General features: G+C 44.0%; 1 protein-coding gene across 12 annotated transcripts; it reads left to right on the forward strand.

The window, feature by feature from the left end:
* Positions 1-1453: 1453 nt before the first annotated feature.
* Positions 1454-23317, forward strand: abcd1 (ATP-binding cassette, sub-family D (ALD), member 1). Of its 12 annotated transcripts, none has more exons than XR_013491899.1 (18): positions 1454-2111; positions 4660-4909; positions 4991-5091; positions 6742-6899; positions 7019-7206; positions 7315-7489; positions 7574-7764; positions 7875-8055; positions 8720-8862; positions 9247-9439; positions 9771-9865; positions 11940-12085; positions 12517-12662; positions 12870-12954; positions 14407-14532; positions 14679-14766; positions 16768-18467; positions 18525-23317. XR_013491899.1 is itself a non-coding variant. In XM_078169696.1 (17 exons), the coding sequence occupies exons 2-17, from the start codon at positions 4781-4783 to the stop codon at positions 16924-16926; spliced, it is 2304 nt and encodes a 767-aa protein (XP_078025822.1). In that variant the 5' UTR covers positions 1454-2111; positions 4660-4780; the 3' UTR covers positions 16927-23317. The 12 variants fall into 12 exon arrangements, 2 of the variants coding, with proteins under 2 accessions (XP_078025822.1, XP_078025823.1); XR_013491904.1 differs by having other exon boundaries at positions 16768-18134; positions 18194-23317; XR_013491901.1 differs by having other exon boundaries at positions 16768-17688; positions 17915-23317.
* The last annotated feature ends 602 nt before the right edge of the window (positions 23318-23919 follow it).

A 23919-nucleotide genomic window follows, 5' to 3' on the forward strand; every position in this document is an offset into this window, starting at 1 on the left:
TTTTTATAGAAGTTCTTTGGATGTATAAATCTGGTTGTTGGCTCTCCACCTGAGCTAATGTTAGTTAGATCGTGCATACAAATATAAATGTGTAAACTTCTGTCATTATGCACATCGTTAGCTCTGTTACAGCTTAAAGACGTGACTCCCCACGTTACCTCTGAGGGCTAAAACTGTACATGAGTAGTTGAGGTAGCACGTTGAAAGGCAGATAAAGTGTTTATGTTGTATTGACTTCAAAGTGGGGCGCACTGGTAGACTGACTGACTGACAGAATGACACACTGACAGTTTCCGTGAACAGCATACCATACCATAACTTAGTCATACCAAACATTAGAAAACAACACCAACATTGGTCCACAGGGGGAGCCACAGCGATCGGTCGCATTTTAGCCATTTTGAAGCATTTTTCTGTTGTTATAGCGCCACCCAGTTGCCAATTAGAGTTAAATTTCTCCAGTCACCTTGAGGCGTCCTGTTCTACATATCTACCAAGTTTAGTAAAAATCCATATGGCGGTTAGGCCTAGATAAGAAATGAGCTCTCTAGCGCCCCCATTTTGTTTGATGGGGTCAATAATGGAGGGGTCCCCTCAGATTATGTGTGGTCATATGCCTACAAAGTTGCGTGGTGATGGGTGAAACCCTTGAGATGTTATACACCTTTATGTGATGAGCCACGCCCTCCACAATATTCATTGCCTTATAGAAGCTCAGTTTTAGTAAGTTTTCCAACTTTTGCCAAGAGGGAACTTTAGATATTGCTCCCTAGATTATGTTCACCCAGTTTCATGCAGATCGCTCAAACTTCCTAGGAAGAAATCCATTTGAAGTGTTTTTCAAAAAATTCAAAATGGCGGAAAATCTATATAAGCGGAAGTTATGGGTTCTTGAGGCAAATGTGTTCCTCATGAGGAGAGGCATCTCTGTGCAAAGTTTCATGTCTCTACGACATACGGGGCATGAGATATGCCCATTCAAAGTTTGACATTTCAATGGGTTGCTATAGCGCCCCCCTTTGGCCAATTGATGTAATATTGCTTCATTGGCATCCTCCCATGACCCTCTACCACTGTGCCAAATTTCACATGGATTGACCAAGTCAGTGAGGAGAAAAACGTGGAACACACACACACACACAGAGTTTTCATCATTATATAGTAAGATACAGACAGTAATAATACAACATGACATAAGAAAACAAAAGGAGGAGAAAGATATACTCAATATAGATAGATAGATAGATAGATAGATAGATAGATAGATGATGTGTCCTCAGGTGGAGGCTGTACCCACCTGAAGGGTTAAATTAAACAGTTAAACAACTGCACAGCTGTGTTTCCTTAAAACACATCAGAAACACTGAGGAAGAAGAAGGTAGGATGTGTGTGAAGGAGAGGAGGAGATGAGGGGAGGAGTGAAGGAGGAGTGTGTTCAGTATTGGGACGCGGCCCGTCCTCTCAGGTAAACAGAAGTTTGCTCCGCGGTGACATTAAACACTTCAAACCGGTGAAATCTATCTAACGGTGGATGTGTGCGGAGCGGGGATGTGTCCCGGTGCTGTGTCGGTGCTGAGGGCTGATGTAGGTCAGATGAAGCAGATCAAACCGTTAAACTTTGAACTCTTTTCATGTTCACATCACACAAAGTTCCTGCTGTGTTAGCGGTTAGCTTCAGTTAGCATCGCTCCGTTAGCCTGCCGGGGATTAAAACCCGGGCTAAACTTTTAGTTCGGTTTAGTGTCAGCTCCGTGGGGACCGGGACTAACGTTACCAGGTGTAACGGTACCGGGTACCCGTTGTCCACCGTTATTTAAAGTATGTGTGTTCATGCGGAACTCAGTTAGTACCAGTTAGCTTTGTGCCGTTAGCCGGCTGCTACTCGTGGAAGCTAACCGAACTGTAACCGGAGCTAACTAGCGCTCAGTGACCGGAGCTAACGGGGGCAACGTGACCGGAGCTAACGGGAGCTCTCTGCCCTGAGCTGGACCGACTTCACCGCTGCTGGTTTTATTCGGTGTTACCGGGTTTCCTCAGGCTGAGTGTTCAACAGGTCACTGAACCAAACTCCATTGTGGTGAGTTTAACGGACGGAGACACAGACACACACTGTGAGTAACTTTATATAACTCCTATGAGTAGTGTTATATATTAGGGACTGTTCGTTATTTATGGGGGGGGGAGGTCAAAAAGGGGGAAGCATATCAAATAATGTTAAAGCACAGGGAGGGACTTATGTTGCTTATTTGGCTGAGGGGAGGGGCACACACATTTAAATGGTTGAAATGTGTGTTTTACACCCTGCACACGGGTTAGGAAACATGTTTTCCTCAAAAATTGCCCAAATGACACCATGTATCTCGGCCAGGAACCAAAAACAAAAAGTGATTGTGGACAGATCATGTGCCACAAATGCTTCAGTCAGAAAAAAAACCCATAGTAAAATCTGAGCTGGAGGATTAGGGCCATGTTAAAGAAAAAAAAGACAAGTAGAATAAAGTCATAAATCTACAAGAATAACATCAAAATTTTATTAGATTAAATTTGTAATTTTAGGAGAACAAAGTCACAGATTAAAGATGGAGAGTCAGTATCATGATATAAAAAGTGACAAAGTGTGTACATGCAGTGTTTGGGTGACAATAATATATGATGTGGCAGTACAGAAGTAAGAGTTCAGGTGACACAATTACATGTATGATGTCACATAACATGTTACCACCTAGAATAAACAGTTTATTGTTTTTATTTTTCATTCATCCACACCACTCCACCTCTGTCAGTGCACCAAGAGACAAAACACCATCCAAAGGTTGTTGTGTCATGGCACAGACTACATTATAAAAGGGTGCCGCTGGTGCTCAGCACCCCTGGGTCATGCTGCACTGTGTGTTATCCTGTTCACTGTGTTTACATTCATAAACCTACACCGTATCCTGTTCAGCCTTTGTGCCCTGAGGCTACCTGAAAGCAGCGAGGATCAGGAGCTGGCATCTGGTGTATTTTCCTCGTCCCAGTGATCAATACATCTGGGTGAAGCCATCGCATGTGCGTTTGTATGTTGGATGTGTTTCCATTCACATCTACAGCTGCAGAGCAACACCAACACACACCTGTTGTTAGTCATAACTCTCTCTGTGGTGCTGCTGTAGCTGACCGGCACACTGGGAACCGGCAGACTTTGATCCTCTCTCTGCCTGTCCCTGTGTCCAAGGCTGTTGGTCACTATAGGCTGTCACGTGTTACGTAACATATCACCTGAAATCTTGTTGGTAACACATTATATTACTCTGGTATGCTGAAACATATATTACTGTCACCCCAACACTGTTTGTCACTTTTATACCGCATTACCTGATTTTATGGTTTTAACCTGTGACTCTTTCCTCCTGAAATATAAGTTTAATCGCATAATATTTTGACTTTATTCCCGAAACCTAAGATTTTTTTTTAACATGACCCTCATTCTCCTTTGTATAAAATAGTATGTATGTTGTAATGTTTTAAAATGGCCAGAATGACACAATTTATCAGCCAGAAACTGTAAAAACAGAAATTATCATTTGATTTTTAAATTTCTGACAGCCTCTGAACACATCATGTGCGATGAACGCTTCTGTCAGATAAAAACCACCATAACCAAATCTGATCTTAAAATAGTGATATTTCATAAAAATCACTTTATTCTACGTCTCATTTGAAATTTGTCCAAAAATAAACTGTTTGCACAACAAGAGTGAAAAACTGAGACTTTTTCCAACTCCAGGATTTCATCTTCAACTTTTAACTCTCAAACATCAAAGGGTAAATTTTAAAAATCTAATAACTCATTTATGGAGGAGGGAGGGTCATGGAATAATATCTGGAGCTTCAGTCAAACCCCAGCCGCCCCCTCCTCTGATAAATAAAGAACAGTCCCTTAGTATGTACTGGGAAGATCTTGGTTTCTAAACTAGATTCAAAACTTTATTGACATTTTATTGAGGTGATGAGAACTAGCTTCAGCTCACAAACTGATAAACACACAAATACTGACCAGAAATTTCAAGTCAACACTTGTTTTTGCTCCCGTTTTTTTCTACGTTTAAGTTTAAGATCTCAGACTATTTTATGCACTCAGTAGATATATTGATTATTTGTTCTTTTCCCAAGATAGTCCCTCCACCTGACAGGTGTGGCACATCATCAGCATCATTACTACACAGGTGTGCCTCGGGATGGTTACAATTAAAGAATGCACAATGTTGATCACCTGGTATATTTACAGTCACGCTGTAGATGAGATCAACAGTAGAATTAACCTCACAGACAGAAGCCACAACTCTGTAAACAGCTGATCCAGATCACACACCTGGATCAGGTGTCATTCTGTCTGCTGTCTGAAACCAGGATCTGATGTCTAATTGTGCAAACACACAAACAGGATCATCAGTGTGCTCGTAAACACTCCCACATGTCAGGGCTCAGACTCAACTGTGAAAAGCTGAACAAGTATTGTACATAGTAATGTAAGGATTACTCTGATCATTATGTTCTCCAATAATTGATCATCACATGTTCATGTTTTAAAGCTCACAGCGACAACATCTTCAAACAGCCTGAAAATACTCGGCCACAATATGAGGAAATGAGAACATGTTGGTTCCTGTCACTCTGCAGGTGGAGCATAGCTCTCTGACATCATCATGCTGTTTACATGACGACCAAACTACAGCCCGTGGTGGACCCCTCTGGGACCGTTATTGTCCTCTGATTGGTCGCCTGCCACCTGCCCATCAGCATGCAGCTGACCTATCAGCAGCTGCCGGCTCAGCTGAGGCGGAGCTCCAGGCTCAAGAAGCTGACGGCCGCTATACTCGTCGCCTATGCCGTCAAGAAGTTGTCACCGTACGTCTGGAGGAGGATACAGGTGAGACACACACACACACACACACACTGTGACAGCCAGATGATGAAGAGTGATGGTGACATGTGTTTGTTTTGTTATCAGGGGAGTGCAGCAGGTAAACAGCTGGGTGGAGCTAACCTACCTGAGGGCGTGGTCAGCAGCTCCTCCTCCAGCTCCGTGGACAAAAAGAAGAAAGACAGCAGGTGTGTGATACCTGTCCTGTCCTTACCTGCAAGCTCTTTAGAAGCGGCTGCAGCTGCGATGACGGCTGGCACTTTGTTGAACACTTTCAGAAGTGAAAACTAGCCTGTAAAACAGAAATCCATGAAATGACCATCTCCATGCTCTCTGCACTGTTTGGTGGAAATGTTATCGCAGGTCCAGTTTGTTCTTCTGGTTGTCCGTCGTATATGTTACTGGTGCTGTCACTCTGGGTATTCAGACGCCAACCTCATCAGCTCCTCCATCTTGTCTTCCGTCTCCTTCTGTGATGCTTTTTGATTGGCCAAAGTCAGACTGCTATTCACAGAACTTCAACATGGTGAACTTTGCGCAGCAGAACAAAATCTGTATGTGGGGGGAAACTGATTCATCCCCCTACAGCTGTGTTGGAGACCACTTCCTCCCTGCTGCTCTCCCCTCATTGAAGGGATTCGAGGCGGCGAGTTACTGTGTGGCGGTGTGAAAGTTGCATCAGGCCCAGATCACAGAAAGCAGTTTGCAGGTTGCCAAACGCAAGGCGCACTGTAAGATAACAGGAGCGTCTGTAGTATTATCCTACATAGTCATGAATTCAGATGGATTTAATGAACCTTAAGATACAAGGTTATTGTCTACCGGCGGTCCCTGGGGACCTCTGTGCCACCTGCTGTCTTTACCAGGGAGTGGTGGCACACCTAACTGGGACACTTATCGAGCCTAATGCTATTACGGCCCTGTTTGGCCTTTGCCTAGGCTTGAAACAGATCTTGTAGCTTTTCTAACATTATTGGCGAGACGTCTGATACTAATGAGATTAAAATCATCAACACCGCTCTCCCACATTTTGTAGATTAAACAGATTCTCAGTAATTTACAACTTGAGACGATCAGATAAACACTGACAGGCTCTGCCAGTAAATTTAAAAAGATGTGGGGCCGTTCTTTGCCTGTGTGAAGAAAATGACCTTTCCAGCTGTCCATGAATAATAACCCACTAAATCTTGTCTGTTTTTGTTTCATATCTTTACTCCGACTCTGACTTTAAGGGCAAGTTCATTATTTACTGTAATAAGTGAAATAAGACCAGGCTGAAGCTTCGAAGTATTGTATGTTTTTTTTGTTCGTTTGTTTTCCTTTGTACTGCGCTACTGTTACATCACACTGCCATTGACAAGTGCTTTAACACAATTATCTATTTGTGTGTAAAAATCTATAAACAAAGTTCATAGGAAAAAAAGAAAAGAAATGGCGGCGCACCAAGCTACAGAGAGCCGGGGGCAGGAGGTGGGCGGGTGGACAGGCGTCAGATCTGTGCAGAGCACCAGAACAAAAACATCAACACATCACAGACAGTCTGATAAAAACATCCAGAACATGTGTCAGTGGTTTCTGTGACATCATCAGAAATACTTCCAAAACTAGTACAGTCACCTGACGCCACCGTTTCACCACCACACGCAACCTGTGACAGCACATGTAAAGATACTGTTAATCACAGCTCAGACCGTCCTCTGCGACACCTCTATCACATGTTGACGTCATGACGAAGGTGAATTTTGGATGAATCAAAACCAGCTGACACACACCAGTTAGACCAGAATGAAAGAGAGCTGGTGAACTGGTCTCACTGCTGTGGTTCTGTCTGTCCTCAGGTCTCCATCAGTGAACAGGGACTTTCTCCTCAGGCTGTCTCGTCTGCTGAAGCTGTTGTTTCCACGGTTACTGTGTCCAGAGATCGGCCTCCTTGCCCTGCACTCACTAACCCTGATGACCAGGACCTTCCTGTCCATCTATGTGGCTTCTCTGGACGGTCTGTCTGTGTCTGTCTGTCCATCTATCTGTCTGTCCCTCTGCCTGTCTGTCTGTCTGTGTCTGTCTGTCTGCCTTTATGACAGGTGTGATATTGAAGTGTATTTATTGATGGTGCAGGTATGATAGTGAGGTGTATAGTCCAGAAGGATCCTCAGGCCTTCATCCTGCAGCTCCTGAAGTGGCTCCTCGTCGCCGTTCCTGCGACCTTCATCAACAGCGCCATCAGATTCCTTGAAGGTCAGCTGAGCCTCAGCTTCAGGAGCCGATTGGTCGACCACGCCTATCAGCTGTACTTCACCAACCAGGTAACACACACACACACACACACACACACACACACACTCACACACTCTACAACAGCACCTCATTTGTTCTCTCTGTCTCTCTGTCCGTCCCTCTGTGTTCCTCTGCAGACTTATTACCGTGTCAGTAACATGGACGGCCGTCTGTCCAACCCTGATCAGTCTCTCACGGAGGACATTGTGATGTTTTCAGCCTCCATCGCTCACCTCTACTCCAACCTGACCAAACCCATCCTGGACGTGGTGGTCACCTGCTACACCCTGCTGCGCACTGCCCAGTCCAAAGGTATACCTGCTACACCTGCTACACCTGTGTACACAGCTGTCGTCCTGATGAGGAGTGTGATGACTGTCTTCTTCCTCTCTGCAGGAGCAAACACCACGTGGCCCTCCGTCATCGCCGGCCTGGTGGTGGCGTTCACTGCCAAAGTCCTGCGCTCCTGCTCGCCTCGCTTCGGGAAGCTGGTGGCCGAGGAGGCGAAGAGGAAGGGAGACCTGAGATACATGCACTCCCGCATCATTACCAACTCCGAGGAGATCGCCTTTTATGGGGGACACAAGGTGAGCGCCCCCCAGTGGACAAACTGAACTGTAGCTTTAAATCATAACTAGAGTTTTATCAGGAAGTCATTACTATTACTTTATGATGTTTGGGTGTGTTTGTTTCGTAGGTGGAGATGGCCCAGCTGCAGAGGAGCTACAGGTCCCTGTCCTCTCAGATCCATCAGATTCTGCTGAAGCGTCTCTGGTACGTCATGCTGGAACAGTTCCTCATGAAGTACGTATGGAGCGCATCCGGTCTAGTGATGGTGGCTGTGCCCATCATCACCGCCACAGGATATTCCAAATATGGTAAATACACACCAACGAAACATCACACACACTCCTGACATACTTTATGAGGTGATAAAGAGCTTTCCCTTCTAAAAAACACAAAGTGAGGTGAAATACGAGAGGCCTTTACTTTTAGTCCGGTGCTCCACTGACTCCCACTGGGAAAAGCTAGTTAGAGGCACCGCTAATTTGGCGATTACGCTGATAACGTTCCCCCGACCAATGGTGGTGGGAGGACATTGCAGCAGAAATATGGTGTCCATCTTCTGGTCTTTCCCCCTCAGGTCATCACGGTGAGTAAGTGTATGTTAGCATTATTAGCTCTATTAGCACCATTAGCCATGCTCACACTGCTAACAGAGCTAACAGTACTAAACAAAACAAACTACTACTCACTCACCAATGGGGACCAGAGGATGGGCACAGTGTTTCCACAGCAACTCCACCACGAGACAGGATGGCATCACCAGCTTATGACCAAATTAGCTGTGATGCTAGCTAACTCCCACTTGACCTTGGTGATGCACAGTGAGCTAACCAGTGTAGCATTTGTTGTAGCATGGTGCCGGTACAACTACTAAACTAAAGAGCAGCAACATTACCTTTTAGACCAACATACGTAACAAGCGATTAATGCCTGACATTCCTCATCCTGTGCGACCTGTGATCTCTGACCTGTCAGACTCCGAGGAGGTGAAGCAGGCAGCCCTGGTGATGAAGGAGGAGGATCTGGTCAGTGAGAGGACTCAGGCCTTCACCACCGCCAGAAGCCTCCTGAACGCTGCTGCCGATGCTGTGGAGAGGATCATGAGCTCATACAAGGAGGTGCACATCCTTCCTACGTCACCTCCTCTTCTCCTCTTCACCCCCTCCTCCTCTCCTTCCTGCTGTTTTCCTCCTCTTTCTGTTCCACCACTGCTCCTTTTCCTCCTCTTTCTTCACCTAAATCAAACTCAAAATGGCAGTCCTTCATTTTCACACCTTGGCTGTGACTCTTCACTGTCTCCATCAGCCTGTATATAAACTCCTGTGTTTCCTCCTCCTCTTCTCCTCTCTGTCTCCATCAGCCTGTATATAAATTCCTGTGTGTCCTCCTCCTCTTCTCCTCTCTGTCTCCATCAGCCTGTATATAAACTCCTGTGTGTCCTCCTCCTCTTCTCCTCTCTTTCTCCATCAGCCTGTATATAAACTTCCTGCCTGTGTGTGCAGGTGACGGAGCTGGCAGGCTACACCTCTCGGGTCTCTGAGATGTTGGACGTGTTTGAAGATGTGAATCAGGGAATATACCGGCGCTCTGCAGACAGAGAGGAGGTGTCAGGACGAGGAGCAGCAGGAGCAGGAGGAGCAGCAGGAGCTGTGGTCCAGCATGGTCAGAGAGTGTGTGGTCCTATGGAGATCAGAGGTGAGAGCTGAGTTCAGTCACATTAATACTGTGCACTGGAAGACATTTTTCCCCTGGGTTTGAGCTGTCAGGCTGCCTACCTGCAGACACTACTCAGGGCTGAATACTAGAATATGGCGTAGTTATTTTTCCTGAATATCATACAGCACTCACAGAACGGAGCATCAGTCAGAGACGAGGCAGGAAATGAGAGACGTGAGAGTTACTGTGTTAATAAAAGAGGTTTCCCTCCTCAGTTAATAATTAACTTTATTTCACATGTCTTTTTCTCTACTGTCCTCATGAAGCACAATTACTAATTTAATATCACATATATAATGTGCATGTGCAGGTCGGGTGATCAGTGTGGAGAAGGGGATTCGCTGTGAGAACCTGCCAATCATCACACCAACTGGAGATGTGGTGGTTTCCAGCCTCAACATCCAGGTACCACACACACACACACACACACACACACACACACACACACAGAGCTGGGTAATGCAGTGTGTGTTGGTGACCACATGGTGTCAGTGTTGAAGAAGAAACCGTTGATGACCACAGATGAATTGATGACTCGAGTGTTGATGACAAAGAGCTGACTGTCGAACAGACTGTATATTTAAATGTAATTATATTTTATCTGTTTTAATAAAAAACAATCAGACAGGAAGTTGATTCTGATGGGTGCTGACATGTTTATTGAAAATTAAATGAGTGATACAAATGAATATAAATCAACATTGAACACTTTCAGACAGTAACGACTGATTGTAACATAAGTTTTATTGATTCTATCCACATAGGATGGTGATGATGTCACTGTAGTATGGAGCATGCTCAGTGCAGTCAGCCCTCTGCCCTCCTTTAATCTCTTCTTCTTCTTCTTCTCATTCTTTCCATCTCTGAGGTCAAAGGTCAGAGCAGAGACTGCGCTCATTAGCATTTACTGAAACGTGTGTGTGTGTGTGCGCGTGCGCGTGCGTCCGTGTGTGCGTCCGTGTGTGTGTGCGTGTGTGTGCGTGTGTGTGTGTGTGCGTGTGTGTGGATGCACAGTAACACAATAGAGGGATTATGGAACAGGACATTTTTGTGGCACAGACTCAGACAGAGGAGAAGAGAGGAAGAAGGAAACAGAAGAAGAAGAACATTGATGGAAACAGAAACTCCTCTCTGTCATCTGATTCTCGACCTTTGACCTCTGTGCTCTGACAGATGCTCTCTGATTGGTCCGTTCTGTCAGACTGCGGTCTTGAGGAAGAGTTTGGGGTCTGCAGTCCTCCAAGTCTCTTTTCAGCTCATATACCGATACATGTGTTTATTATAATTTTTCTTATATCTGTTCATTAATCTATTATATATATTTTTTTTTCCACCGTTTCATTCATGATTATATCTATACTTCTATTTATTCTAATATATACATTAATTTATTATATTGTAATTATATCTATACACAAGGCTGAGTGGTGTGATTCACTGATAGTTTAACCTCAGATTCAGGAGGAGACGGGGTTATGTGGCTTTGTGGACCATGTGCCCCATGAAGTCCTGTGGAGGGTACTGGGGTCGTTGCTTTGAGCCATCCTGTCCCTATATAACCAAAGTGAGAGCTGTGTCCGCACACTTGGCACAAAGTCAAACACGTTTTCAGTGGGTGTTGTTCCTCCACCAGGGTTGTTCCTTGTCACCGATTTTGTTTTTGATATTCATGGAGAGGATTTCAAGGTGCAGCCGGGGGGAGGAAGGGATTCAGTTTGAGATGAGAGTCAGTACCTCTAAGTCTGAGGTCATGGCTCTCTGCTGGAAGACAGTGGATTGCCCCCTCTGGGATGGGAGAGAGTTAGTGCCTCAAGAGAAGGAGTTCAAGAATGTCAGGGTCTTGTTCATGATTGAGGGTAAAATCAAGTGTGAGATGGACAGATGATGACAGGTGGATCGGTGCAGCATCAGCAGTGATGCAGACATTGTGGCATGTTGTGGTGAAGAAGCAGCTGAGCCAGAAGGCAAAGCTTTCCATTTCCTGGTCCAGCTGCGCCCCAATCCTCACCTATGGTCATGAGCTCTGGGTAGTGACTGAAAGAATGAGGTCACTGATACAAGCATCTGAAGTGAGTCGTCTCTGAAAGGTGTCTGGGCTCAACCTTAGAGATAGGGGGAGGAGTCAGACATCTGGAGGGAGCTCGAAGTAGAGCCGCTGCTCCTTCATGTTGAGGTGGTTCAACATCTGATCAGGATCCAACTGGACGCCTCTTGTTAGAGGATTTTGAGGCACGTCAAACTCGTAGGAGGCCCCGGGGCAGACCCAGAACACACTGGCGAGATTATATATCTCTGCCTCTGGATCGTCCAGGAGGAGCTGGAAAATGTTGCTGGGGAGAGGGGTGTCTGGAGCATGTTGCTCAGCCTACTGCTGCTGATAAGCAGAAGATGATGGATGGATATCTGTGATAATATATTCTCATTATGTCTATGCATTTAGTTTTATGAAGGTGGTCTTGTGTCTCTGTTTGTCTCTCAGGTGGACGAGAAGATGAACGTGTTGATCACAGGTCCAAACGGCTGTGGGAAGAGTTCTCTGTTCAGGATCCTCAGTGGACTGTGGCCTGTTTATGAAGGAGTGCTGTACCGTCCAGACCCACAGCACATGTTCTACATCCCTCAGAGGTACAGCACTTCTCTTTTTCCAAGATAATTTGTTCACCTGACAGATGTGACATATCAAGATGCTGATAAGCAAGATCATCCAAGACCATTACTGAACAGCTGAAGCAGTAATTGGTTTGAACAACTTTGGCACAAACCATCAGAAACTGTCTCAGTGAAGCTCATGTGCACGCTCATCATCCTCAGCAGGGTCTGGACCCGACAGCAGGTCATCATTGTGAACGCATGACTTGTGAGACTGGTTGGATGTACTGTGAAATTCAGCGAAACTACATTGGACATTGCTTAAAGTCGTGAAATGAACATTCAGTTCCCAGGCAACAGCTCTGGTGGACATTTCTGTCATCACAGGGGCCCCTCAGAGACCAGCTGACCTACCTGTAGTACTGTATTAATACTGTAGTAGTGATGTTGTACTGTGCACTGTACAGGCCCTACATGTCAGAGGGGACCCTCAGAGACCAGGTGATCTATCCGGACTCGGTGGAGGAGATGGTTCAGAGAGGAGTCACAGACTCAGATCTGGAGCAGATCCTTAAGACCGTCCACCTGCTGTACATCCTGGACAGAGAGGGAGGTCAGTGTGTGTGTGTGTGTGTGTGTGTGTATCAGTAGTAATGCAATTACTATATTTATGCTCTCCAGAAATAGCTGAGGAAAGTTTGATGACATCATCATGTGGTACAGAGTTTATAGTGTGAGCAGAACGAATGTGAATGTAAACACACAGTACTACATGTACTACTGTAATATCTGTATCTGTGTGTGTGTGTGTGTGTGTCAGGCTGGGAGTCGGTCAGTGACTGGAAGGATGTCCTGTCTGGAGGAGAGAAGCAGAGGATGGGGATGGCTCGCATGTTCTACCACCGGTACACAGCAACACTACAACAGTACACTGAAACACACACTGAAACACACAGTACTTTAACGGTCACTGAGACTGATAATAATAATAATAATAATAATAATAATAATAATTGTGTAATACTGTGAAACCTTGATATTTTCTGAGGTGGTTTTCGTACAGTAAAAATCTCATATTGTTGCATATACACGTGTGTTAATATGTATGTATCATATAACGTTTACATCTTCCTGAGACCCGAACTTTTGTTTGGTTTGTATTTTTAATTTTAATTTCCCAAATTTGCTATTTGGGATCGGTTGGACCTGATTAGTATGAAAAACTAAACATCGTCAGTGATAATTAAGTCCCAGTGTCTTCAGACGAGTACTTTCTAATTAACAGTGTCTTAGCTTGTTACTGTTCCTAAAATTAGTCACATGTGTATTCCATATCGAAGTACAAACATAATTAATCATAAATAAAGTTTCAGCCTTGACCTGTGATCAGGTTTTGGACCTTGTCCACTTGTGTGTCGGGGTTGGCTGCAGACTGACTTGGCAGAGATGGCTGCCATCTTGTTTTTACATGGATTATTGTATTGTGCAAATTATCCTTCCACACGGAAACCTTGTCACGACTTTACTTCCTCTGGATAGTCAAGTTTGGTCGTATTCTCGGTGCTGCGCCAGGGCCACTAGATGGGACAAAAAAGTGGCCACGAACGAGGACAACAGGTCTGAGTTCAGCAGAATGAAGTGTGAGGTCATGTAAACCCAAAATGAGACGTCCTCATATGAGGACACAGGGTCTCAGGAGGATAAAGATGGATGACACATCTCCACTTCCTGCCAATGTACAAAAAATGGCCGCACACGGCTGCTGCCATGTGACGCTGGTGATGTCATTTGGAGCCAGAGTCTGTACAGTAGTGATCTCTGCAGTTTCGAGTTCCCACCCATACACCCGTCTGATCAGGCGCAAGCAACGTGACGCCTGAAAACCTGTTTAAACAGGCCTGTTCTGTTTCACTGCCATTGCTCTGCTGCAGATTTCACATTTTACTGTGTTGATGGTTGATTTGTCTTTTAGCCCTTCTAAATTTAATTGCCTTTTACTTGTTCTGTAAGATGACCTTGAGTGCCTTGAAAGGTGCCTTTAAATAAGATTTATTATTATTGTTTATTATTAATGGTGGAGCACACTGATTGGCACACTCAGCTGGTCATGACATCAGACCCTGTTTTTATAGCGTCCAATAACTAATGAGACCAAAGTCATGAGAGAAACAGACACAGATCAGACAGCAGCCTGATAAGAACGACCTGAAATGACGGAAACCATCTTTGGGAAAAATGTATTTGACATGTTTGAGTTTCTATGTCCCGTCTGCTCACATGAAGGGGGCGGGGCTTATGACCTGTACAGCCATATGTGGATCTGGAGCTTTACCGTGTAACCTCTCCTCTCCTCTCAGCCCTCGGTACGCTCTGTTGGACGAGTGTACGAGCGCCGTCAGCATCGACGTGGAGGGAAACATCTTCCAGGCTGCAAAGGATGCTGGGATAGCTCTGCTGTCCATCACACACAGACCCTCCCTGTGGTCAGTGAACACACACACACACACACACACACACACATACACATGCACACACACGTAGTCCTGCAGGGGGCAGCAGAGCTCTGAGCTGCTCTCAGCTGACACACTCTCAACTTCCTGTCTCTTCTTCTTCTTCTCTCCTCCAACAGGAAGTACCACTCTCACCTGCTGCAGTTCGATGGAGAAGGAGGCTGGAGGTTTGAACCTCTGGATGCATCCACCCGTCTGTCTCTGCAGGTCTGTCTCTCTCCACCCGTCTGTCTCTCTCCATCTGTCTTTCTCCACCCGTCTGTCTCTGTCCGCCTGTCTGTCTCTGCAAGTCTGTCTCTCTCCACCTGTCTGTCTTTCTCCACCTGTCTGTCTCTGCAGGTCTGTCTCTCTCCACCCGTCTGTCTCTTTCCACCCGTCTGTCTCTCTCCACCTGTCTTTCTCCACCCGTCTGTCTCTGTCCACCTGTCTGTCTCTGCAGGTCTGTCTCTCTCCACCCGTCTGTCTCTTTCCACCCGTCTGTTTCTCTCCACCTGTCTGTCTCTGCAGGTCTGTCTCTCTCCACCCGTCTGTCTCTCTCCACCTGTCTGTCTCTGCAGGTCTGTCTCTCTCCACCTGTCTGTCTCTCTCCACCTGTCTGTCTCTGCAGGTCTGTCTCTCTCCACCCATTTTATCTCTCTCCACCTGTCTGTCTCTGCAGGTCTGTCTCTATCCACCTGTCTGTCTCTGCAGGTCTGTCTCTCTCCACCCATTTTATCTCTCTCCACCTGTCTGTCTCTGCAGGTCTGTCTCTTTCCACCCATCTGTCTCTCTCTCCACCTGTCTGTTTCTGTAGGTCTGTCTCTCTCCACCTGTCTGTCTCTCTCTCCACCTGTCTGTCTCTGCAGGTCTGTCTCTCTCCACCCATTTTATCTCTTTCCACCCATCTGTCTCTCTCCACCCGTGTGTCTCTGCAGGTCTGTCTCTCTCCACCCATTTTATCTCTCTCCACCTGTCTGTCTCTGCAGGTCTGTCTCTCTCCACCTGTCTGTCTCTGCAGGTGTGTCTCTTTCCACCCGTTTTATCTCTCTCCACCCATTTGTCTCTGCAGGTCTGTCTCTCTCCACCCGTCTGTCTCTGCAGGTGTTTCTCTCTCCACCCGTTTTATCTCTCTCCACCCGTCTGTCTCTGCAGGTCTGTCTCTCTCCACCTGTCTGTCTCTCTCCACCCATCTGAGTAGGTTTTCTCACACAGGTCAAACATCTGCAGGTCATCAGTGACCTGACAAGTGTACAGCACACGCACACACGCACACACAGCTCAGTGTGTGAAGATCTTTAAATAAGTGAATCTCCTCAGCTGACCCACAACCCCTGCTGTGGTAACCATGGTAACATCAGCCGCACAACATGCCTCTGACACACACACACACACTGACACACACACCATGTACAAGTGTGTGTGTGGAGAGGAATCATGGGCTATTCATGCCAAGAGCAGTGAAACTTTATTTAAACAGACTGTCTCTGTCATTAGTTTAAACCAGAGATACTGGATGAAGCGAGATACCCAACTCAGCTCACTTCCTGATTCAGTGACGTCAGCGCCACGCCCCCGTAGGAGACTTGCGGCAGCTCTGAACGTATTGTCGTCAATGAGGAAAATGAACGTGATCACAATTTATGGTCAATTCTTTCGCCCAGTAGTCACTAAAGTAAATATTGGGTTCATTTTCCACAAGCCACACATCTTACCAACATTCTGACACTAAAGCTGCATTTTTCATCCACACAGATCAAGAGACAATTAACTTTGTTTGAGCCCTGTCTGTCTCAGGAAACAAGTTCTTGCGAGATCTCGTGATCTTGATAAACAGGCGGTAAAATCACAGTTAGTTTACAAACAGTTATTTACCGCTAATAATAAATAAAAAATGCCCAAACTTTGTGCAGCAATAGGCTGCAATAATAGGAAGAATGTATTTTCATTCCACCTGCTTCTCAATCTGCATACACAGACATCCACAGAGCCTCTGTTCAACACTGTGGTGGGGAGGGGGGGGGGTGAGGGAGAACAGGCTCTGATTGGAGGGAGAGCTAACCACACCCACTTAGGAGACAGGAAGAGTAACCGTTTTCTTAACATTGGATAAGCCTACAGTTGGGTATCTCCCTTCATCCAATATCTCTGTTTAAACTGACAGTGAAACTTTATTTAAACAGACTGTCTCTGTCATTAGTTTAAACTGACAGTGAAACTTTATTTAAACAGGAGGAGAAACATCGACTGGAGAGTCAGCTGTCCGGGATTCCCAAGATGCAACAGAGACTGGCCGAGCTGTGTGGGCTTCTGGGAGAGAGAGAGGGGGAGGGGGGTGAGGAAGAAGAGGAGAGGGGGATGAAGAGTGAAGAGGAGGAGGATGAGGAGTGAACTACAGATGAAGAGGAGTCACTCTCCTGAGTTTAACTCTGAGTCTCTGTTGGAAGAAATCTGCTGCTCTTACTAGTTACCATGGAGAGACACACACACACACACACACACACACAGTGATTTTAAACTCAGTGGACTCTGCAGTCTGGCTCATGAAGGGGGTCAGCAGTGATCCAGATCAGTACTGGTGTCATGAAGCTGGTTTATTGATCAGCTGGAAAAAATAAAAGAGACAACATGTGACAGTGACAGGTGACGTGTCTGACAAATAATAGGTGACGCGACAGTGACGGACGACAGGTGACAGTGACAGATGACAGTGGCAGGTGACATTGACAGCAGACAGATGACGTGATGGTGACAGGTGACAGTGACATGTGACAGTGACAGGTACAGGTGACAGTGACAGATGACATGTGACAGTGACATGTGACAGTGACAGGTACAGGTGACAGTGACAGATGACAAGTGACAGTCGACAGGTGACAGTGACATGTGACAGTGACAGGTGACAGTGACAGATGACATGTGACAGTGACAGATAAAGGGGACAGTGACAGATGACATGTGACAGTGACAGATAAAGGGGACAGTGACAGATGACAAGTGACACGTGACAGTGACAGGTACAGGTGACAGTGACAGTTGACATGTGACAGTGACAGGTAAAGGGGACAGTGACAGGTACAGGTGACAGTGACAGTGGCATGTGACAGAGACAGGTAAAGGGGACAGTGACAGATGACAAGTGACAGTTGACAGGTGACAAGTGACAGATGACATGTGACAGTGACAGGTAAAGGGGACAGTGACAGTTGACAAGTGACAGTTGACAGGTGACAAGTGACAGATGACATGTGACAGTGACAGGTAAAGGGGACAGTGACAGTTGACAAGTGACAGTTGACAGGTGACAGTGACAGGTGACAGTGACAGATAAAGGGGACAGTGACAGATGACAAGTGACAGTGGCATGTGACAGTGACAGGTGACAGTGACAGATGACATGTGACAGTGACAGATAAAGGGGACAGTGACAGATGACAGGTGACAGTGGCATGTGACAGTGACAGGTACAGGTGACAGTGACAGATGATGTGACAGTGACAGGTAAAGGGGACAGTGACAGATGACAAGTGACAGGTGACAGTGGCATGTGACAGTGACAGGTACAGGTGACAGTGACAGATGACATGTGACAGTGACAGGTAAAGTGGACAGTGACAGATGACAAGTGACAGGTGACAGTGGCATGTGACAGTGACAGGTACAGGTGACAGAGACAGATGACATGTGACAGTGACAGGTAAAGGGGACAGTGACAGATGACAAGTGACAGGTGACAGTGGCATGTGACAGTGACAGGTACAGGTGACAGAGACAGATGACATGTGACAGTGACAGGTAAAGGGGACAGTGACAGATGACAAGTGACAGGTGACAGTGGCATGTGACAGTGACAGGTACAGGTGACAGTGACAGATGACATGTGACAGTGACAGGTACAGGTGACAGTGACAGATGACATGTGACAGTGACAGGTAAAGGGGACAGTGACAGATGACAAGTGACAGGTGACAGTGACGTGACAGTGACAGGTACAGGTGACAAATGACAGGTGAAAGTGACAGGTGACAGTTGAGAGTGACAGCAGACAGATGACATGTCACAGATACAGTTGGCAGATGATAGATGACAAAGCTGAGCTCAGCACCACTAACATGAGTCCATTGTTAAATATGTCTTCAGTTTGATCTGATTTGGTGACTGAAGATTTATAATTAACAGCTGATTGTCAAAATAATTATTGTTTTTATAACAGAGTTTAGTTTTTCATAGATTTTTAATAATATCATCGTACCACATGTTAAGATGGCTCCTATTACTCGCCTCGTGCATACACCAAAAAAAGTTTCTGGCCTCCTGGTTTAGCTTGAGGGTATGCAGCTCACTGAACATGTGCAGTGATATTTCTCCTACTGGCCCCGCCCACAAGTTCCCGCTCGGCTCATAGACTTTACATTGTGATGATGTCACAGATTTTTAAATCACTTCTCGGCTCATATAAAACCTCCATGGATCAAAACTTTAAAGTAGAAAGAGTCACGTCAGGTTTCCAGCCATCTGATTGGTCTGTGTTCTGATCTGTTACCATGGTGATCTGTGAGCCAGCTTCATGACACCAGAGAGTCTGACCGCAGTGATGTCAGCGATGATGTCAGCAGTAATGAAAAAGCCTCCTTTTTTTTAGATAAAAAATCAATTCTCTTATCAATATTAGAGTTTCAGGGTCGATAACTAATGTTTATCTAACAAATGAAAATTAATCTATTTTTAGATGGACAGGTTTATTTTACTAATACAACACAAATATTTAGAATAAAGATAAATATTTATATTCAGATCTTATTGACGAGCACTTACTAGAACTGATCAATAACTGCCTGATGGTCACTAATCAGCCATCGATAATGTGTTCATGTTGAAACCACTGAGAGTTCTCTGCTGTGATTGGCCGGCAGACGGTCGAAGTGAACACCTGTGACCATAGATTCAGAAACACAAACGCCTCATTGGCCGCTGGATCATATGTCAAAGACGCCGCCATATTGGAGAGGTCAAGACTTCTACACAAATGACAGTAAACAGAAGCTGCTGTTTTACTGATTTAAAATCACTGTCATGGTTCTATTTCTCAACCGACTGCAATGAGTTGTTTTTATATTAATGAGTTTGTGATTGTTGTGTGTAGACAAGATAAAAGTTTTGTCTCTAGTTTATTATAATGTTGATATTTAGTCTATAATCACTGCTGGACGCTCAGCAGAGGAGTGTTAGACTGACAGGAACTGAATTACTGACGTGCTGGAAGATATTTTATTGTCATGTAAAACTGTAAAATCTGACATCTGTCAAACATGAATTTTTCCTTGCTTAATATTTGTGGAGACGTCCCTATATAATCTAATTTTATGTGAAAGTAGGCAACTCATCAAATAGCTAGCATGCTAGCAAGCTAACGCTGTCCGGTTATTAACTCCTTGATCATAACAGAATATATTAACTTTCATCACTGAGGACACTGAAGACAACATGTTCTCTGTTTATGTTGTATAACTGTCCTGTAGACTGGTCTGCGTCCTGCCGTAGTGCTGTTTACTCTCTGTCTTGTGTTACGTGATTAACCAGGCACAGACATTCTCTCTTTGGCTCCAACCAGCCATTCATTGACGGGGATGGCACACTGGTGACACCACAGTCACATCAGATCTCACAGCAGCCCCTCGTGATAATGAGCTCCATAAATTGTTTAACCACAGAAAGAAAGAAGTCTTTCAGCCAGCAGTCAGTGAGCAGGAAACACTGCAGATTTTTTCTGAGACAACATGCAAGCTACCAAAGTCACAGTGTGGCGAGCCCAATAAATGACTTCACAGCACGACAGTATCAGCACCAAAACACTTGATACTGAATGAAGGCGTCTTTTTTTAACATTGTGATGTGTCAGACATGGAAATTTTACAAGGGATGAACGATAATATCGGCACGTCATCAATATCAGCTGATATCATCTTTTAAGTGAACTCTCAGAATCAGCCAACATGCTTTTTCCTATTTATCACAATGAATGAATATCACAGACACTGAACAGTGTTTCATGTCTCCACCTGCTGGTGGGCCGTCACCATCACAGTCTGTATAATATGATGTTAATCCACAACAGAAGAGACTTGATGATGATCACTGACATCAGGAGGGGAAAATAGTGCATATATCAATATCAATATTGGTTATCGGTCAAATGACTTCAGCATATTGGATATCTGCAAAAAATCCAATATGGTGCATTCCTGAATTTTACAACTCAACAAAAACAGTGTTTTATACATTTTCAGAGAGCTAATCAGAAACCATGATGACAGCAGACTGGCATTTATAAACGGGGTGTCCCACTCAAGTTTGCAGGGATTGATCTGTGGGGCGCACCCTGCAGTCTGCAGAGGCCCAGCAGTGGGCGCTCACTGACAACTTAACACCAGTCCCAGTGGAAAACTATTAAATAAAAACTATACAGTATTGATAAAAAATAAGATAACTACTGCTACACAGGTACGGGAAAATAAAAAGCTTGATAACAACAGCGCGCTAGCTACGTTAGCTACGGCTCATCGCTGGCAGCCAGAAACAAACATCTATGATCCATCGTCCAGTTGATCATCTAAATCAAGAACATGTTTTCTCTCTAAAATGAGCAGTGGTGAAAGTGACTTTATTCTGTTGATTGAGGAGTTAATGAGAAGCAGACAGCGTTAGCTAGCTAGCATGCTAGTTATCTACATCCACATTAGATTATATTCTGTAGAGACATCTCCACAAATATTAACCAAGAAAAATAATCTAATCCATGTGAGATTTTACATCCCTCATCACAATTGACCTATGGCTAAGCCACGCCCCCTCCACTCACTCGGACAAACTATCAACATTCAGTGAGCGGCGCTATGGCAGGTGTCACAGTACACGGCATTTCACAGGAGGCAACTGATGATTTTTGGAGACATAACGATCAGATGTCATTGAGAAGTAACCAAAAGGGCCTAAACTACGCATTGGAGGGATATATTCATCATTTTATTGTTGAGAAGGTCGATGAAAAACTTAAATTACAAGCCAAAATTTACAGGTCACAGTGTACGCTTGTGAACCGCATCTGGTTGCCGTCACCATCAAAGACAACAAGTTAAAGTGCCACTGAAGTTAAGGTTTTTGGCTCAGAATATGAGAAAAGGATAACGGCCTTTTTACCATCTTTACCAAGAGTGTCTCTCCGTTAGTTTGGTGCTACAGTATTTACACTGAATCATTCAGCATAACGTTTGCCAACCTTTGTTATCTCTGCCATTACAGATAAGTTAATGAAGCTAAGCTCCAGAAGTTAACGTTAGCTTAACTAGAGCCCTTTGGACAACAGCTAACAATGATGTACCATCACCAAAGTACAAAACTAGAACAAAATAGGCTAATGAACTCCCAGCAAACAAGGTGACATGATGAACAACGCAGCTAGGAGCTAACGTTAGGCTAACTTTAGCTAACGTTAGTTAGAGATGTTAAAGATAACTTTATATTTCTTTCCAGCAAAGTGACAATATGTTGCCTCAAACACAATGTTGACTTACCTTAGAACAGATGTAGACATCATTGTTAATCTTATTCACGTTGAGTTGATGTTGTGGTCTAACGTTACCACACAACTTTATCCAAAGGAGACACTTTTCTCGGTTGAGATGTGGTTTAAAGTGTAAAAAATACACCTGGTCGCCCAGCCTCTCAGGATACCTTGTGTCAGAGTTGCATGTACCCCATGCACACCGTTTGACCATTTTTAAACTTCAAATCTCAGAAAAAGCTGTGATTGGCTCATCGCGTTTGAGGGCGGGACTTAGCCATAGGTCAACTGCTATTTTACACCATAAAAATAATTCAGTGATTCATTATAGACTAAATATCAAGATTCTACTGAACTGGAGAACAAACTCTTTTCTGATACACATAGATCATGGACCCAGGAATATAAAAACAAAGTCATTGCAGTCGACTGAGAAACATAAACATTAAAGCTCTTCTGTTTACTGTCATTTGTTTACAGGAAGTCTTGCTCTCTCCAACATGGCGGTGTCGCTGACGTGTCACAGCAATGGGCTGACACAGTCAATGTGGCGTCTGCGTGTTCATGTCTATGTCTGTGACGATCACTGATCAATGTGCCTGTATTTGTGAGTCTGTCAGAACACAGGTGACCTACACTCTGTACTGTACCTGAACGCCTCCTGTGTATCATTATTCTATGTTTCATAAAGGCTGATATTTCAGTCTGTTTCCATGGTTACGGTGGAGACGGGAAGTGCCAACAGTGACTTTACAAAGACTCTGAGGTCGTGATGAGGTCATGTGACACTGTATAAGATTATTAACTGTTAATATAATCAATCGGTTTGTATTCAGCTGATGAATAAATCAATCAATCTGCTGCTGGAGACTTTCAATAAAACTTTATTTCAATGTGTTTGACGACAGAGACGTTTGTATTGACTGTGTGAGGATGATGATGATGATCATCATCATCATCATCATGAAGATGTTTTGAACTTTACTCAGTAGAAAATGAAAAATAACGACTGTCGTTTGTCCGGAGCTTTTCACAATAAAGTTTTAATGAAGGATTCACCTTTTTATATTATTGATTATTGATTATATTACAGTGTATTTTCATGTTTAGAGTTTAATGATGAAGATTTTTATATTAACTCTGTGATGGTCAGATGATGATGGTGATGATGTCAGAGGATGATGAAGATGAAATATGGTGTTTTAATAAAGAGTTAAATCTGCAGTGATCAAAGTTTGATTTTATTTTTTACTATAATAAATCATATCAGCTGAGCTGCTCTGTGTGTGTGTGTGTGTGTGTGTGTGTGTGTTAGAGGTACTGTACTTTTGCCACAGGAAGTGGTGACTTTTCAAATTAAGAGTTTACAAAAAAACAAAGTATCAATAATGACCACATGATAAAACACTGACTGTACGTAATGTTGATAATAATATAATTTAACTTCCTCCAACAATGTAAATATTAAAGACGTTTCCTGCCTCTGATACACGACTTTAAAGAACTAATGGAATATAATATATTATACATCATATCAAATAGATTTAAAAAAATATATAAATAAATATAAAATATTTTTTGTGATCATCTTATTAATATTATTTATAATATATGTATAATATATATAGTTTAGATGTAAATGATATATACAATATATTTAAAAAAATAAAAATTAATATAAAATATATTTATTTATATAAAGATAACACATTTAACTGTGATCAACTTATTTGTTCTATATATATAAATTAAATAAATATAATAAATATTATATTTATATTAAAAATATATAAATATATTTTTGTTTAAAATGTAGAAATAAA

Source organism: Epinephelus lanceolatus, chromosome 8 (genome assembly GCF_041903045.1).
Source record: "Epinephelus lanceolatus isolate andai-2023 chromosome 8, ASM4190304v1, whole genome shotgun sequence".
NCBI classification, from domain to species: Eukaryota; Metazoa; Chordata; class Actinopteri; order Perciformes; family Serranidae; genus Epinephelus; species Epinephelus lanceolatus.

Excerpts from the sequence above, each read along its gene's own strand:
- abcd1 (XM_078169696.1), top strand. The coding sequence starts at position 4,781 with ATGCAGCTGACCTATCAGCAGCTGCCGGCTCAGCTGAGGCGGAGCTCC. Across the intron at positions 9,866-11,939 it reads TTTCCAGCCTCAACATCCAG|GTGGACGAGAAGATGAACGT; the intron begins GTACCACACACA and ends TTTGTCTCTCAG. Across the intron at positions 14,767-16,767 it reads CCACCCGTCTGTCTCTGCAG|GAGGAGAAACATCGACTGGA; the intron begins GTCTGTCTCTCT and ends TTATTTAAACAG.